Source organism: Epinephelus lanceolatus, chromosome 14 (genome assembly GCF_041903045.1).
Source record: "Epinephelus lanceolatus isolate andai-2023 chromosome 14, ASM4190304v1, whole genome shotgun sequence".
Lineage (NCBI taxonomy): Eukaryota > Metazoa > Chordata > Actinopteri > Perciformes > Serranidae > Epinephelus > Epinephelus lanceolatus.
The window spans coordinates 34,421,420-34,437,644 of record NC_135747.1 but is presented as its reverse complement, the minus strand read 5'-3'; the positions used below and the strand labels follow the sequence as shown (position 1 = coordinate 34,437,644).

Genomic DNA, 16,225 nt, shown 5'->3' with positions numbered 1-16,225 from the left:
CTGATCAGATGCCAGAACCACCTCAACTGACCTCTTTTGATGCGAAGGAGCAGCGGCTCTACTCCGAGCTTCCTCCGGATGTCCAAGCTCCTTACCCTATCTCTAAGGCTGAGCCCAGACACCCCACGGAGGAAACTCATTTCGACCGCTTGTATCTGCGACCTCATATTTTCAGTCATTACCCAGAGCTCATGACCATTGGGGAGGGCTGGGATGTAGATGGACCAGTAAATTGAAAGCTTTGCCTTCCGGCTTAGCTCCCTCTTCACCATGAGGGTCTGTACCAGCGCTGCAGACGGCGTGCCAAACTGTGGGTCCACCTCATGCTTCATTCTACCCTCACTCGTGAGCAAGATATATATAGAATATATACCACTTATTAAAAGCTAAGAGCTGACATGATTCTTTGCACCACTTCTCCTTCTTGTCCTCCTTCTGTTATTTCAAGAGTCTGTCGTTGGCTCTGTGTCTTGTGCACCACAGGTTTGGCAGAACGGGCTGCGCCCCTTGGTGCACCTCCGTCTCCGAGTCATCACGATGGTTCACGGTGATGTGGCATGCAGATGATGATCCTTGCTCTCACTGCTCTCTGCTTCATGTTACTCACATCTGTCCGACTGCTATGGAAGCAGAGACAAACACTGCCAACCAAGTCATGTTATAGTCCCCTTCTGTCTCTTTCTTTCATTTTCCCTTCAGTCTAAGGCAACTCAATTGTTAGTTTCATGCATCTCCTGTACAGTGCACTGAGGTTTGTGTACGGTATTTGAGCAAACAACCCCTTAATTCTGATATGTCAGATGAAATCTAATTCTTCATTATGTTATTATTGATGACATCACACAGACTATAAGGTTTGCATAAAAAAAGATAACACAGGGAAATTGCTGTCTCGAATCAAATAATGGTAAACCACGTGTCCAATCAGAATTTATGGCCATTGATAAATCATTCGCTGCATTGCTCAGTGGAGTTTCAGTAAAGTGATAATCCTATAACAGACTGAGTGTAAATCCTATAAAGGGTATGTAGTTGTGTAATCTGATGTTTACACTCTGGATTAGGATTAACCTTCATAACCTGCTGGATCTGCATTATTTGGGTCAGACGCTCTCTACCACTCCTTTTTCCCCCATTAGCATTTTGATGCAGTTTGTGGTGTTTTGCCTGTAAAACTTTCCACTTAGCAATATACATAACATTAATAAATTTAGTGCATGTTTAAGATACATGCCAAGAGATGAATATGTTAGCATGTTTACCCACATTACTGTCAGACAGTCTTTCCCATACAAACAAAAAGACATGCTTAGATTCATTTCATTATTGATATTTAACTTGATGAGTTTATACGTCATTTTAATGTCTTTTTACTGCCATTACTGCAAGTTCAGTCAGTGATTTGATTAGTTGAACCAACCAAACATCAAACAGAAATACTTAATGAAAACCCAGAACTCATTTTCTCGCATTAAAGCCTTCATCCTTCAGCTTCTTCTCAGTGCCTTAAATCTTAAATTTTTTTCATGGAGGGTTGACACTGTTTTGTAGGTTGACAGAGAGGTCAGACTGATTTTGTCAAGGGATTGAAGCCTCTGGTTATGGTGAGGCTACAGTCTGGAAACATGGACAGTAATAAAGCAGCAGCCTACAATGTAAGAAGAGCAGTAAAAGAGGCAAAAAGGGGCTTCAGGAAGGACGTGAAGCTACAGTTTCATGAGGGCAATCTCAGGAGCATGTGGCAAGGTCTAAGAACTATGACAGATTACTCCCCCTCTTTGTCAAGTACTGATGCGTTAATAGCAAGTGAGCTGACTATCTTTAATGTTCGTTTTGAGGCCATCTGCAGCCAATGAGCCAAAAAAGCTGAAGCAGGGGTTAATGGATGGGTGAATGCCCCTTTCACACCTATCTCCCTCTCTGAGCATGATGTTAGGAGGGCTTTCAAGCGTGCTTACATTAAGAAAGCAGCAGGGCCAGACAGTACAAGTGGGCGGGTCCTAAAACTATGTGCTGACCAGCTAGTGTCGATGTTCACAATGACTACAGGGGTCCGTTTCACAAAGCAGGTTTAGTGAAAACTCAGAGTCTGTTAACCCTGAAATGAGGGAAACTCTGAGTTTTCCGTTTCAAAAAGGGAGGTAACTCAAACCAGAGAAAGAGGAGTAACTCTAGCCTGTTTCAGAGAGAGAGAGGTAACTTAAGCTCTCGGGCAGTTACCGTAGTAACAGACTCTATGAACCTAACCTGGTCGGGACCAGGTTTTTGTCAATGAACCTCGAGTTTCTCTCTGTCTCCGCCCTCTTTCAGAGCCACACAGTCCATTTGATTTCCTCATTCATTCAGTCAGCAGGCGAGTTTTGGCGTAGCCTAGTTCTGCCGTCTGTCATTTTAAAAAATCAGAGTCAGTATATTAGAAGTCCATTAGGCACAGTAGGTGGCGACTTTTTTCACTAACATGGCATGTCCTTTTGATAACGATCCTGTGGATGAAGGTGCAGCATTACTGTGCAGAGAATTAAATATTCGTCGGGAGATGGTTATCAGCATAGATGTTTTAGCATTTCCACACAATTATCTTTTTGAGCTGTACCGTTTCACGTCACAGTCCATCATCTACATACACAACCTAATCCATCCTTATTTGCAACATTACCAATCGTAGTCATGCTCTCACATCCCAGCAGATATTGTGTGTTGCGCTGCGTTTCTTTGCAAATGGAAGTTTTTGTACAATGTCGGAGATGCTGAGCACTTGAGTAAGGCAACTGTATGCAGGGCGGTCAGAAAAGTGTGCTCGTTTTACAGGCATCTGCCTTCTTTCTGTTGGCTGAGTAGAAGTCTGTGTTAGTTTAAATAGGCTTAATTATTTAACAGAACATGATATAGATGAGAAGATATTTATGTGTGTGAAAACAGCATTATGTTGGGGATAAAACAACTGCACAGTCAAACAGCCACTTAATATTTACTTTACAATGTAAAACATTATCAAAATGAGGTACCCCCATGAGATTATGCCGAGGTCTTACCTGTTTGAACAATGTTTTTATATTTCATCCTCAACTGCTGCCAAGTGCGCTTCTCCCCTGCGGGATTGCACCTAAATGAAATAAATTAATAGGCTACCATTCAAGCAGTTTTCCCCTGTAATATTATTGTGATTGCAAAGGACTACATTTAAACTTACGCATTGACCCGAGCAGCAATGTTCTCCCACGCCGTCTCCCTCTCTTTTGCAGCTGCAGCGGTGTTGTACTTCTTTTTGAAAACATGTGCAAACTCGCCGCATGAGCGCATTAAGATTTCTAATTCTAGTGGGGTGAAAAACGCAGCCCTCCTCTTCCCCGTTGCCATGGTGACTCGTCGAATTGGGGCTCCATTGATGCTGGCTTTTTATAGTTGTGGTGCACGCGCTTAACTCCAGGTGAAACTACTCTGAGTTGATTAAACTGATTCAAATCAGCTGTTCTGGAACCGGAAACTCAGAGTTTCCTATCTCAGAGTAGATCAACTCAGAGTTCAGGATTAGTCTCAGAGTTTGTTGAACCTGCTTTGTGAAACGGACCCCAGGTCAGCGTTTAACACTATAGTTCCCGCCAGGCTGGTCTTAAAGCTCAAGGAGGTGGGATTAAACACCTAACTGTATATGTGGATTCTTGACTTCCTGACAGGCAGACCTGTGGTGGTGAGAGGTGCACTGCACTGCCTCGCTGCCAAGCTTTATGTGCCTTTTAATTGTTGTCAGGCAACCAACGCATAACCTTCTTATGCTAACCGTCCTTTGTAATTAATGTACCGTTTTGTTTTTGTTTTTCACAGTAAGTTAGTCCCTAAAATGTCGAGGCAGAGGGTACTTGCTGTAGCTCTGGTTGAGGGTGAGAGGCTGTCAGTAAACAATTTGTTGGGCACAGGGAAACGGAGATATATGTGGGTACATGAGACCCTAAAAAAGAGGGCTGTTGGTCCAGGAGCTTCGCCTCCATGATGGCTGTTTCCAGGCATATTTTAGGATGACTGGGCAGTTTGACAACCTGCTGTCTATTGTCCGGCCATATAGCTCTGGGTATCCAATAGCTGCTACCACCGGTTTCTCCTCGAATGTTTACCAACCGCAAACTTGTTGTCGTGACTACCACAGAATGCTCGCCTCTCAAATCATCTGATTGGTCAATGGGAAAAAAAGATGATGAAAAGGGGATGAAGTGGGGCGCTCTTCCACTCTGAGTTGAAGTTTTTTCAACTCGAGTGCAGAGTGCTCTGGCAAAAATGCCAGGCACCTAGAGTGCAGAAACGTGAGCCGTATAGCAACAGGCAAGCAAAAAGCTTCTTTCTCATTAAAAACAATTTTAAAAAAAGGAGCCTCCAGCTGCTAAAATGCTTTCTTTGTGATCAGAGCCTAATGTAGGAGCACCCCAGGGCTGCGTTTTGAGCCCCCTGCTGTACTCCCTGCACACATGACTGTGTAGCCTCTTCTGACTCCAACACCATCATCAAGTTTGCTGATGACAGGGCAGTGGTGGGCCTGACCACAGAAAACAATAAAAATGCCTGCCTAAAATAAGTAGGGGACCTGACCCTCTAGTGCCAGGACAACAAACTACTCCTGAATATCAGCAAAACGAAGGAGATAGTGGCAATCGATCTATTTCATGCAGTGGGGGTGGATGGATTTTCACTCTGTCCCTTTGAAACACTGCCACAGAATTTATTTTTTCTGTCAGCTGATTTTATTTTTCTTTGTTGAAGGGTATGTTTTTTATATATGTCTTAAAAAGTCAGGTTAGGTTTTATGTTAGGTTTTATATTTTATGTATTCAGGTGACATGGATGATTTTGCTCTCCTGTCGTCTCCCTGCTATAATCCTCACCCTGAACCAAACCAGTCATGCAGTGAAGAGTAATAATCCCTTGTAAATTATAATCTTTATCTTTTGACTAATCCCTCTAAAACATCCAGACTGTAAGCGCTCACCCAAACTCATATTCTTGAATAATTGGGATCATAATACAACATTTTTTCCTCACTGTAGCACCACACCCACAACCTCCAGCCAACCCAAAATATCTTAAATGGAATTTATTTCCTGAAGTGAAATATTCCAGTGATAATCTCTCATACTTACCAGAATAGACCGACACTAATCCATTTTGTCCTCCTGATGAATGCAGAGAGCTTTAACTCTCAGACAGGATTTGGTCCCTTTTGGTGAAGATAGAGGTGGAGACAGGAAACCTCACGCTGTTGATGTACAGAGACCGGAATTAACATTTTAATATAACGTGATCCGACTCTGTGTGAGTGTGTGTGTGTGTGTGTGTGTGTGTGTGTGTGTGTGTGTGTGTGTGTCTGTGTGTGTGAGATTCAGTTCCCTATGCTGCTGGGGTGTTAAGTTGTAAATCTAATTTAGACTAGATCAGAAACACCAGCAGAGAAGTTGAGATGCCAAAAAATAGTCCTAATTGGAAAAGTGTTATGGTTAGTGATAATGAAAAAGAAAACATGATGATGGTGATAAAATGAAGAAGAAATTCAGAATCAAATAGACCACTAGTCCAGTCTTCTATGACATGTAAATCTGTGAGTGCAGGCAATATATGTCTGGATATGTTTCCAAAACTGTTACAAATATGTCAAAATATGTCAAAATATCATTGCGCAAATATCATTGCGCCTTGCGCCTCATCATCTCAGCTGTGCATTTATTGTGAACATCTAAAGTGGAAATATATAACTTACTGAACATACATTGAAAACCAGAAAACAAGAGTTGCAAAGGGCATTTATTCCCAGAATAAATGAGTCTGCAGTAGTCACAGATATCTCCAGGTCCCATTGGCATTGTTGGAAACGTGACACCGGGGTAGTCACGCTTATTTTTGACCCTTCTGGGGCGCGATGCAATGACACGAAAACAGAAATTCCACCTGTGTCCATCCAAGCAGCTCTCGAAAATTGTTTCAAATTAACCGGCACCAAATTTGAAAAAGAGTGTGACTAAGTAACAAATACAACAAAGAAGTAACCACTTTAACATTTATACTGGCCTCCATGCTGCTTTTTACTGTTTACCAAGCTGTTTACTACTGTTGAACAGCATTCATTTTGAAAACTATTTTATATTTAGTTTTAGTCTTGAGGCGAAATTGTTTATTAGTTCAGTTTTTATCTTATAGTTATCTTATAGCTTTAGTCTAGTTTTAGTTGAAGAAAATTCAAAATGTTTTAGTTGACTGAAAGTTTCGTCAACTTTTAGCCACTGTGTTTTCTATGTTTTTTAATCTTTAAACAAATTAGAATCTTGACAGGTTGTATAACAATTCCACTCAGAGAGTTTTTTCCTACAGCTATAAATAGTTTCTACACACTTACAAACTGTCATTCTCCAGCAGTGTTTGACATGTTTAAGGGCTGATTTACATGCACACACGTCCCGATCATCATAAGAAAAGCTCAACATCCTCAACTTCCACCATCCACAGTCAGACACACACGGCTGATTATTTACTGCTGAATTACAGCTCACAACTCGCACCAACAACTGATGCTGCTTCGGTGTGAATGGTTTTTCTGGCTAGTGAAATATTCTGCCACTGACTATTTACTGGAATTTAACAGCCTGTCACTCATTCGGCATTTGAAGATTATTGCAAGCACGATTGTTCTCGGCTTTCAGTGTCTGAGAGTCCACCACTAACATTTTTGCCACGTCTTGTCAACAAAAATCAAACATAGATTTTGTCTTAGTTTTTATTATCAGGATCTAGCTCGTCATCATCTCATTTTTGTCATGGAAAAAAGGTTGTTGATGAAAGACTTTCGTCATAGTTTTCATCAACAAAATTAACACTGCTGCTGGAGAGTCCATCACCTATTTTTAGTAGGTTTTCCAGCATTTAAAAAGCCTGCATATACGCACTGATTTTGGTGGGAAAAGGGTATAAGAGTACAATTAGTTGTGTGGTATGTGTGTAGTTTCCATAAACATGCCTTGGTTTGAGAAATAAGCATAGTTACAATGGTATTGATTCTCCCATGACGTCTTACACAAATGCTCCATATGAAGTTTGAGCACCTACATGTGTAGGCTTCCCCAGAGGATTACTGATATCAGTGAATGTGGATTTTGATACAGAGTCACCGTATTTCTACAGTCAGCTATGTTTTGTCATTATCGAACTTTAGTACCTGCTGGATTTCAAGATGTAAAGCATTTATTCCTCCAAGGCCAAATGCCCTATCTCCCATCCATTCAGTGATTCGGATCAGCGCCAAAATTTAGTGAGTTCCCACATGTGCCCATGCCACACCTTTCCACCAAGTTTCATTAAAATACAGCCTGTAGTTTTCTGTAATCATGCTGACAAACAAACAAATCGAATTAAACTGAAAACAAACCTTGTTGAGGTAATGATAAAAACAAATCATAATGATAATGGTGATGATGAAGAAGATGATAATAAGAACTGTGAAAGCTGTGATGAGACGTGTGGCGAAATTAACATGGCATGAAACAAAAGAACTGTTCCTGTGGGTATGGCATGAGATTATTACAGATATTGATCATGTGGATGGCTGTCAATAATGATGATGATGATGACGGTCCCTCCCCCCCTCTTACAGAACACATACACTAATGCAGACAAGCTGCTGGAGGCAGCTGAGCAGCTGGCTCAGACCGGAGAGTGCGACCCAGAGGAAATCTACAAGGCTGCCAGACACCTGGAGGTCCGAATCCAGGACTTTGTCCGCCGAGTCGAACACAGGAAGCTGCTGCTGGACATGTCCGTCTCCTTCCACACGCACACCAAGGAGGTGAGACACGTAAACACAAACAAACTCACACATTCGCACACATCTTTTTACTGCCCAGGAGTTATTAATTCATCGTTAACCGCATAACTGAATGGATTGCGGCCGCTGATATCCACCATTTATGATAACTTGATTCAATTAAACAATTAATATTCCTATTATTACCAATCGACTGGTCATCAGTCACCTGAATGCACCATCAGTCGATGTGATATATGCTGTGTAAAGGATTATTTTCAATAAACATCTGCACCAATACCTCCTTATGTGTCCACGTGTTTATCAATTTGACCAAATTAACAGAGGCTAAAACTTAAGACATTTCCTGCATATTTTAATTTATTGTATTGTAAGTACACAATATCATTTCAGTTTTTTTCCCTTAAAATCCAGGATTTACTTCAGTTAACTAACATGTTTTTTTCACACCTGATTTTAGGTTTTAGTTTAGTTTTAGTTAACTTGAATAACCTCAATGTTACCTCAGTTAAAAACGTTCAAATAGCACGGAAACACCAAGATGCTGTTTGCTTGGCAGTGCAGTTTACCCTCTTTGCGGGTGCTTTGAGAATAAGACAGTGTCTTTTTTATTTGTGTAGGTTTAAAATAAGATAAGAAAGACAAGATGATCCTTTATTCATCCCACAGCTGGGACATTTGCAGCATTACAGCAGCAGAGGGATAGTGCAAGCAAGAAACAACAGTAGAAAAAACACAAAGCGATATATATAAGTACTTATCAATAAAAGCAATCCTTTTGTGAATTCACTCAGGACACAGGACGAACAGTTCCCACAATCAGTGGCACTGCACTGTGTCATATTGTGTTATTTTAAGGATCCAGTATTTTCTTCTTGGTTCAGTGCAAGGAAAATTCTGCTTATCACACATCTACTAACCTGCCTGCCTGTCTGTCCATCTGTGTGCCCGACTGTGTGTCCAGCTGTGGTCGTGGATGGAGGAGCTGCAGAAACAGCTGCTGGACGAAGTTTGCTGCGATTCGGTGGATTCGGTTCAGACTCTGATCCAGCAGTTTCAGCAGCAGCAGACGGCCACACTGGAGGCGACGCTCAATGTGATTAAAGAGGGAGAGGAATTAATACAGCAGCTCAGGTAATAATAAAATTCAGATAATTATTCATGAATGGTGTTTGAAATGCTCAGGTAATGATATTAATATTTATAATGTTATTAAAGAGAGGGGGGGATTAATACGGCAGCTCAGGTAATAATATTCATACTTTAAAAGTCATTAAAAAGTCAAATTCATACAGCCAAGATTAGGAATAATAATTACCATATTGACACAAATATGTGACAGTTTTTCTTCTGTTTGATCTCTCACACTGTCAACATCTCTCTGTTCCTCCTCCTCTTACTATTATTTGTGTAAAGGGAAATAAAATAATGCTTGCTATGGGGGAAAGTATTTGGATGTAACTCTACCAAGTGGTGTGAATGCTGGTTGGTTCATACACTAATCTACTAGCTGATCCCCATTCTCGTTGAGATGGTAAAATCGAAATTAAAAGACTAGTATTTCATATGAGCAGGTATACAATACGTATATGTGCCTACCATGTTTAAGTCAGAGCGCTACTTCTCCTCAGAGCATCTTTATGTTGCCAGAGGGGTGCCTCATAACGAGGAAGGTCTTGTAGTCGTCCGTTAGTCACTCACTCTATAGCAGGGGACGCCACTTCAAAGTAAAAGCTCTGTGCTGGAAGTTAATTGCACTTCAAAGTAAAGTGTGCTTTTTTTTTTTTTTTATTATTTTTTTTTTTTTTTTTGCAAAGTTGACACATTCATGAGTCAATTGTGGTCCATTCAGAGTGGATCTGGGACTCACTTTTGGACCAGGACCTACCAGTTAGGAGCCACTGTGGCGTAATGTCTCCCTCCGTCTCCCTCTTTACAGAGATGCAGCCATGTCGACCAATAAGACACCACACTGCAGTTCCATCGCTCACATCCAAGGGGTGCTGCAGCAGCTGGACGAGGCGCAGGGCCAGATGGAGGAACTGTTCCACGAACGCAAGATCAAGCTGGACATCTTCCTCCAGCTCCGCATATTTGAACAGTATACTATAGAGGTAAGAGAGCAGAAGTGTGAGAGTGCTGTTGTTATAAGAAATTGAGCATCCTGTTTCTAAATGAATTAATGAACGGGTACATTTTACTTTCACTGTGCTTGGTGCTCTACTGCTCCATTTGTGCCCAGAGTATGCTCTGCCGCACAGAGAGTGTGGTGCTCTGAATAACCAAACAGTATACATATATTCCAACAGTGCTCCGAGGTAAGAGAGCAGAAGTGTGAGAGTGCTGTTGTCCTAAGAAACTAAACGTTTTGTTTCTATATGAACAGTTATGTTTAACTTTCACTGCGCTTGGCGCTCTACTGCTCCACCTGTGCCCAGACCTCTGCTGCACCAAGAGTGTGGTGCTCTGAATAACCAAACCGTATATATATTCCAATAGTGCTACAAACGGTCCAGTTTGTGCCAGTACGCTCTGGCGCTCAGAGTGACTATTTACTAACATACCCAATGTGTTTGTGTGAGAGAAGAAGAGTGTAAGATAGAGAGGGCAGGGTGTGTAGCTCCCAGAGTAGAAAACCAATTGGTGGCGGTGAATGTAATGATAATAGCACATTTTATTTATAGGTGCTTTTCAAGGCACTCAAGGCCACCTTACAGGCAAACAGAGAAAATAACAGTAGATTAAAAAAGTCAACAAGCTAAGGAATAAAGTAACATAAAAAATAATAAAATACAATTGAAAATAAATAATAAAATAATAATAACATAACAAATAAATATTCAGAATGTGTGAGAAACCCTGCACTACTTTCCTTACCTATTCGTTTTTAATCATATATCAAAATGAGCCATTAAAGGACTAAAGAAAATGAGTAAATGTTTGTTACATGCACAGAGTACTAACTGAGCATGTGTCTAAATTCCAACTGGCACTGCAAAGTAAAGTTTTGTCCAGCTTTGCCCTTCAATTTTCAGCCTGTGGACATTTGCTTGTGGACAAAGAAAAGAAAGGTGACAGATTTTTGTAGAATCACTAATTTGCTAAGCTGAGCAACTAATCAAAGAGCTCTTTCTGCTCCCTTACTGCCTACACCACTGATTCAACATGCCCAATTTGCCCAACAGCCACTGACGAGAGCTAATTAGAGCCAATGTTGATAGACACATCACAAAAATCAACAACGGCCCAGCGGCACCCACTGGCTTTTGGCGTGTTGCGTTGTCGACTGTGTCTCCATGTGCCTTCTGATCCCACATCACTCTGTTCCTGCAGGTCACGGCGGAGTTGGACGCCTGGAACGAGGATCTGTCTCGTCAGCTGAACGACGCCAGCCGCTCGGGCGGGAGCAGTGGCAGCAGCAGCGGGGGAGGCGGCACCTCCTCTGGCAGCGCGGAGGACATAAGCCTGGCAGAGCAGCGGCTGAAACGACACGCGGAGAGGAAGGCGGCCATGAACAACATGACTTATGAAGTGATGCAGCAGGGTCAAGATCTGCACCAGTACATAATGGAGGTCCAGGCTTCAGGTAGAGCACACATCTTTACTTTATGAGAAAAAACAGGCGGATAAAGAGTTCAGACAAAGCGAGAGAAAGACAGGAGATTCAGAGGATTACAAAAGACAGAAGCAGAGGACAGAGAGGCCCTGTTGTGTGCTTTCAACTGAGTTCCTGAGCTCCCAGAGATAATTTCCCACCGTAACCTTGTGTTTAGTTTTGGACTCGAGCTTACACCTGGCATCATTATGCATCTAACACACTCCCCAAGTGACCAATTGTGAGCTTTTGCTGAACAGAAAAAATACACAGCGATGCAGCCAGAGCCGAGCACAGTTTGGTCCCTCTGCTTAAACTGTTGGGGCGGTTTGTTGTGCTGTGTACGCTACTACTACTACGAGGCAGCCGTCGCCTCCAGTGATGCATTTGCATCCCCACTCCACTTTGGATGTGATCCTGTTGCCTGCTGAGCAGGCTCACATCTGGATTTGCAGCTGGCTGCCGTACAATGAAAGAGAGAGGGAGCCCTGATGCTTTGGCCAAACTGTGAACTGGGATCCCGAAGAAAAGCGTGTTGTGTGGAACGGGCAGAGAATTAGGTTAAAAAATCGTGACAGCACAATCCTCTTACTGGGTGTGATGTTTGTGTATATGTGGAGGTCACTGCCTCAGTCACGCTGCCCCCTGGAGTAATAAATCTCTCCCACCCGCCACAAACACAAACACCCACACACAACACACACATACACTGTCACTCTAGCAGCGCCAGCCACTGGTGGAGTAGGGTATTAATAGTTAACTGAGTGCAGACGCACACTTGTCTTTTATTCATTGCTTCGACTAATTAGACATCTGCGGCTCAGACATTAACATCATGCAATATTAATGAAGTAATCAGCTACAAATATCATAACCTAAAAATATCAAATCAGTATTGAATGGAACTGGAAAGCTACTAGACATTCCTTCAGTATATGAAATCTTTAAAAGCTGAGTTGCTGAGAAGCGTCCTTGGTGACATGAGACCATTTCTGTCAGAAAATCCTCTCTTTAAAGGGACAGTTCACCCCCAAATCAAACATACATATTTTTCCTCTTCCCTGTTATGCTATTTATCAATCTGGATTGTTTTGGTGTGAGTTGCCAACTTTTGGAGTTATCAGCCATAGAGATGTCTGCCTTCTCTCCAGTATAACAGAATTTGATGGCACTTGGCTTGTGGTGCTCAGAGTGCCAAAAAAATACATTTGAAAAAGTCAACAGCAGTGTCTGTCTCCAGGGTCATCTGTATCCTTTGATCCTCCAACAGCAGGCCTGGGTGTAGTTATGTAGTAAAAACTAGATCCCACATAAAACTGTTCACAGCAAAGTCTGTAGATTATTTTGAGTATTCGTTTTTTCTTCGTCAGAGCGAGATGAGACAATCGACTGTATATCATAAATGTGTTAATGTCCAGTCGTTGGAGTCCATACATATAGAGTAATGTTAAGTGATGGTTTATGTGTTGGTGCTCTACACTGAGGAATGAGTCCTGTCTGTACAGAGCTGCAGGGGAATTACAGTTAATATGACAGAGATCATCCACAATATCACAAAATGTTCCCTCGTGACAGTCCGATATGTGTGTGTGTGTGTGTCAGGGATCGAGCTGACAGGGGAGAAGGACATGGACTTGGCCTCTCAGGTTCAGGAGCTGTTGGAGTTCCTCCATGAGAAGCAGCAGGAGGTGGAGCTCAACGCGCAACACACGCACACGCGGCTGGAGCAGACCCTGCAGCTACGCCACCTACAGGCCGAGGTTAAACAGGTAAATGCGCACAGCACCAGGCACTGATGAAACATCATGATTCATTACCTCTAATTTGACTCTCCTCTAGGTAAATTAGAAAAGTTATTTTGCGTAAAACAGCATTTATCTACAAAACACCAGGAGCATCATTCTGATCTTCAGCCAGAGAAGATGAGAAAATCCTAATGAGGAAATAATTAGATGGTTTCAGGGAGCAAGTTGGACTGAAAATCTAATTTTGTAGAGAATCCTCCATGTTGGAGAAATGACAAAAACGACACCCAGCTCTTTCTCGGTTCAAGCGGAGAAGATGTTTTGTGTTTTTCTGTGAAGGAGCTGCTGCAGATGTGAATGTCAACACGCCGTGTGTTGAGACAGGAAGCACACTGCTGCTGCAGATGGATACAGCTGAATAATTTATGAGAGTTATGGCAATGTGCTAATAACACACACACACACACACACACACACACACACACACAAACACAAACACAAACATATACACCTCCACTGATACACCCTCATTCTTTCTTGCTCCAGGCTGTCTTGTAGAGTTCTCCGGGTCACAGACCTGCTGAAAACAGATACTTGTAGTCACGGTTCAGTGAACAATTTATAAAATGCAGAGTTTACTTACAATAACTGTGGGCACCGTGTGGATCAAGTGTGAAATACTATATTGTATGTAATGTGTGGCAATAGTGCAAACAGAAATAGCCTGCAACTTGAGTTTAAGTCTGAGTATTGTCATTACTTTTATTTTTTACAGTTTTAAATTTGGCCTTTTTAAACTCGTTCAGTGTGGGTCTTGTATACTCTGCCTCTTTTGCTTCTTCATCACTGGCAGATGATGCTGCCATCTACTGCACATTAGTTAAACAACCTTCAGTAAGTGTAGGACGTTCACCTTCCTAGATCAGGGGTAGGCAACCTGTGGCTCCAGGCCCACATGTGGCTATTAGGCAAGCCATGGGGTCCAGATTTCTCTTTAGTCATTAGTTCAAGGTCCACACAGTTAAAAACATTTAGTGTCATACTTGTGTTTGGCCGTGCTGTCGAGCTAGTTTGCTGTCTCTGTCAAGTAGCTATTCACTCACTCTATAGCAGGAAACGGCACTTCAAAATAAAACGGTCAGCAACAATACTCAGGTAGGCTGTGGTGTTTAAATCATGCTCAGTTGGTACTAAGAAAATCTCCCCCACACCATTACACCACCAGCAGCAGCCTGAACCGTTGATACAAGGCAGGATGGATCCATGCTTTCATGTTGTTTACACCAAATTCTGACCCTACCATCTGAATGTGGCAGCAGAAATCCAGACTCATCAGACCAGGCAACGTTTTTCCAATCTTCTAGTGTCCAGTTTTGGTGAGCCTGTGTGAACTGTAGCCTCAGTTTCCTGTTGTTAGCTGACAGGAGTGGCACCTGGTGTGGTCTTCTGCTAGCCTGGAAATCCAGACCCAAATCTAGAAAGATTTAGGGTTTGACCATGAGTAATGAAAATGGCCCAACTCGAGGGGCAGCACCAAGCATGCATTTGTAAATATCACTGCACACAATTGGATAACACTACGACCAATCAGAGCAATACACGGGGTGACGTATACGCTTAGCTACCAGTGGAGCTAACTGGTAGATTAGACTCTTGCTATATCCGGTCGGCAAAACAGCAAAAACGTCCTTCTTGCAAAGGAAAGACTCTAGTGCCGTCTTCTGTTCCTCTTTTAGAGAAAAAGCCAAGTCTAACTCGTTCATTGTAGCGGCCAAAGCCGTTTCAAACAACTGGTGTTCATCCGTAGCCATCTTGCAATGTTTACTGACTGATTCTGGACTTCGTCGTTGCAGCGCTGTCGTCATCTGTTTAGCTCGCCTCTGGCCCACCTATATCAGATACACCGATGTGATTGGTGCAGCTCGGTTTCATGGGCATAGTTAATGAGCATCATTACTGATTGCCAGAGTGACTCACTGAGCAAATTCAAATCACCTTTCTTCCTCATTCTGACGCTCAGTTTGAACTTCAGCAGGTCGTCTTCACCATGTCTGCATGCCTAAATGCACTGACCTGCTGCCACTTGACTGCCTGATTAGCTATTTGTGTTACTGAGCAGTTGAACGTGTGTACCTAATAAAGTGCCTAGTGAGTGTAGGTGTACCACAATATATGCAGGACTCTCCTTAAAAACAGCAGACACGGTGCTGAAAAAAGGCACATCCCATTAGCACCAGGGTGTCATCAGCCAACAATGCTATTTGCACCCAGGGTGTAAATAGCCACATTAGCTTTTTACACCCCGAGTGTGTATTTTTTGGCGGCCCAGCAACACTGAATGGGTCTGTTCAGCTGTTCTGCTAATGTTTATGTGCACAGTGTGCATTCAGCCGCTTTATAGCCCCTCAAAACTGGAAAAAAGTTGACTAAGTCTAAAAATAACAAGCTAACATTGACTTGAACCCCTGTGTCTCACTTTTTACTACATCATCTGACTTTCTGGTAGTACAATTGTGAGTTATTTCTTGCAAATGGACCACTTAAATGTCAGAGAATATCCAGGATTGGCTGGCACTAGCTCTAACCACGACCTCTTTGCCCTAATCCTAACTGCTTGCGAGGGATAGGAATGGGTTGCGATGGGTGTATATAGCCAAGTTGCTGTGGTGTAGCTGCTCTCACCTGAGTGCAAATAGACCCTTAGCCAAAAAAAAAAAAAAAAGCAAATATAGTGAGGCGAAACGCCAAGCGGACAAAACGTGGGGTTGGCTTTCACTTTCTCTGGCGATACTGTTCACAAACAGTATCCGACAACTGCCTGCGTAGAATGCCTAAGATTCGTCTTTCTTAATTGCTTTGAATTTCTCTCTGTGTCTCTCTAGGTGCTGGGTTGGATTCGTAACGGTGAGTCCATGTTGAACGCCAGCATGGTGAACGCCAGCTCCTTGTCTGAGGCCGAGCAGCTGCAGAGGGAACATGAGCAGTTCCAGATGGCTATAGAGGTACGCACTCACTCTCACACACACATCCTAATTATTGCTGCTCAAACCGGGCTTACTGTACTTTAGTAATAATTATTTCAGCATGCAT

The 16,225-nt window shown here is 42.5% G+C and overlaps 1 protein-coding gene across 2 annotated transcripts in view; it reads left to right on the top strand.

The window, feature by feature from the left end:
• kalrna (kalirin RhoGEF kinase a) overlaps positions 1-16,225 on the top strand; it is a 219,025-nt gene that overhangs the window by 93,387 nt on the left and 109,413 nt on the right. For both annotated transcript variants that reach the window (XM_033613134.2, XM_033613126.2), the window contains exons 15-20: positions 7,625-7,816; positions 8,760-8,929; positions 9,735-9,909; positions 11,129-11,381; positions 12,993-13,159; positions 16,018-16,137. In XM_033613134.2, the coding sequence (XP_033469025.2) occupies positions 7,625-7,816; positions 8,760-8,929; positions 9,735-9,909; positions 11,129-11,381; positions 12,993-13,159; positions 16,018-16,137 (1,077 nt within the window). The remainder of the gene's footprint in view (positions 1-7,624; positions 7,817-8,759; positions 8,930-9,734; positions 9,910-11,128; positions 11,382-12,992; positions 13,160-16,017; positions 16,138-16,225) is intronic.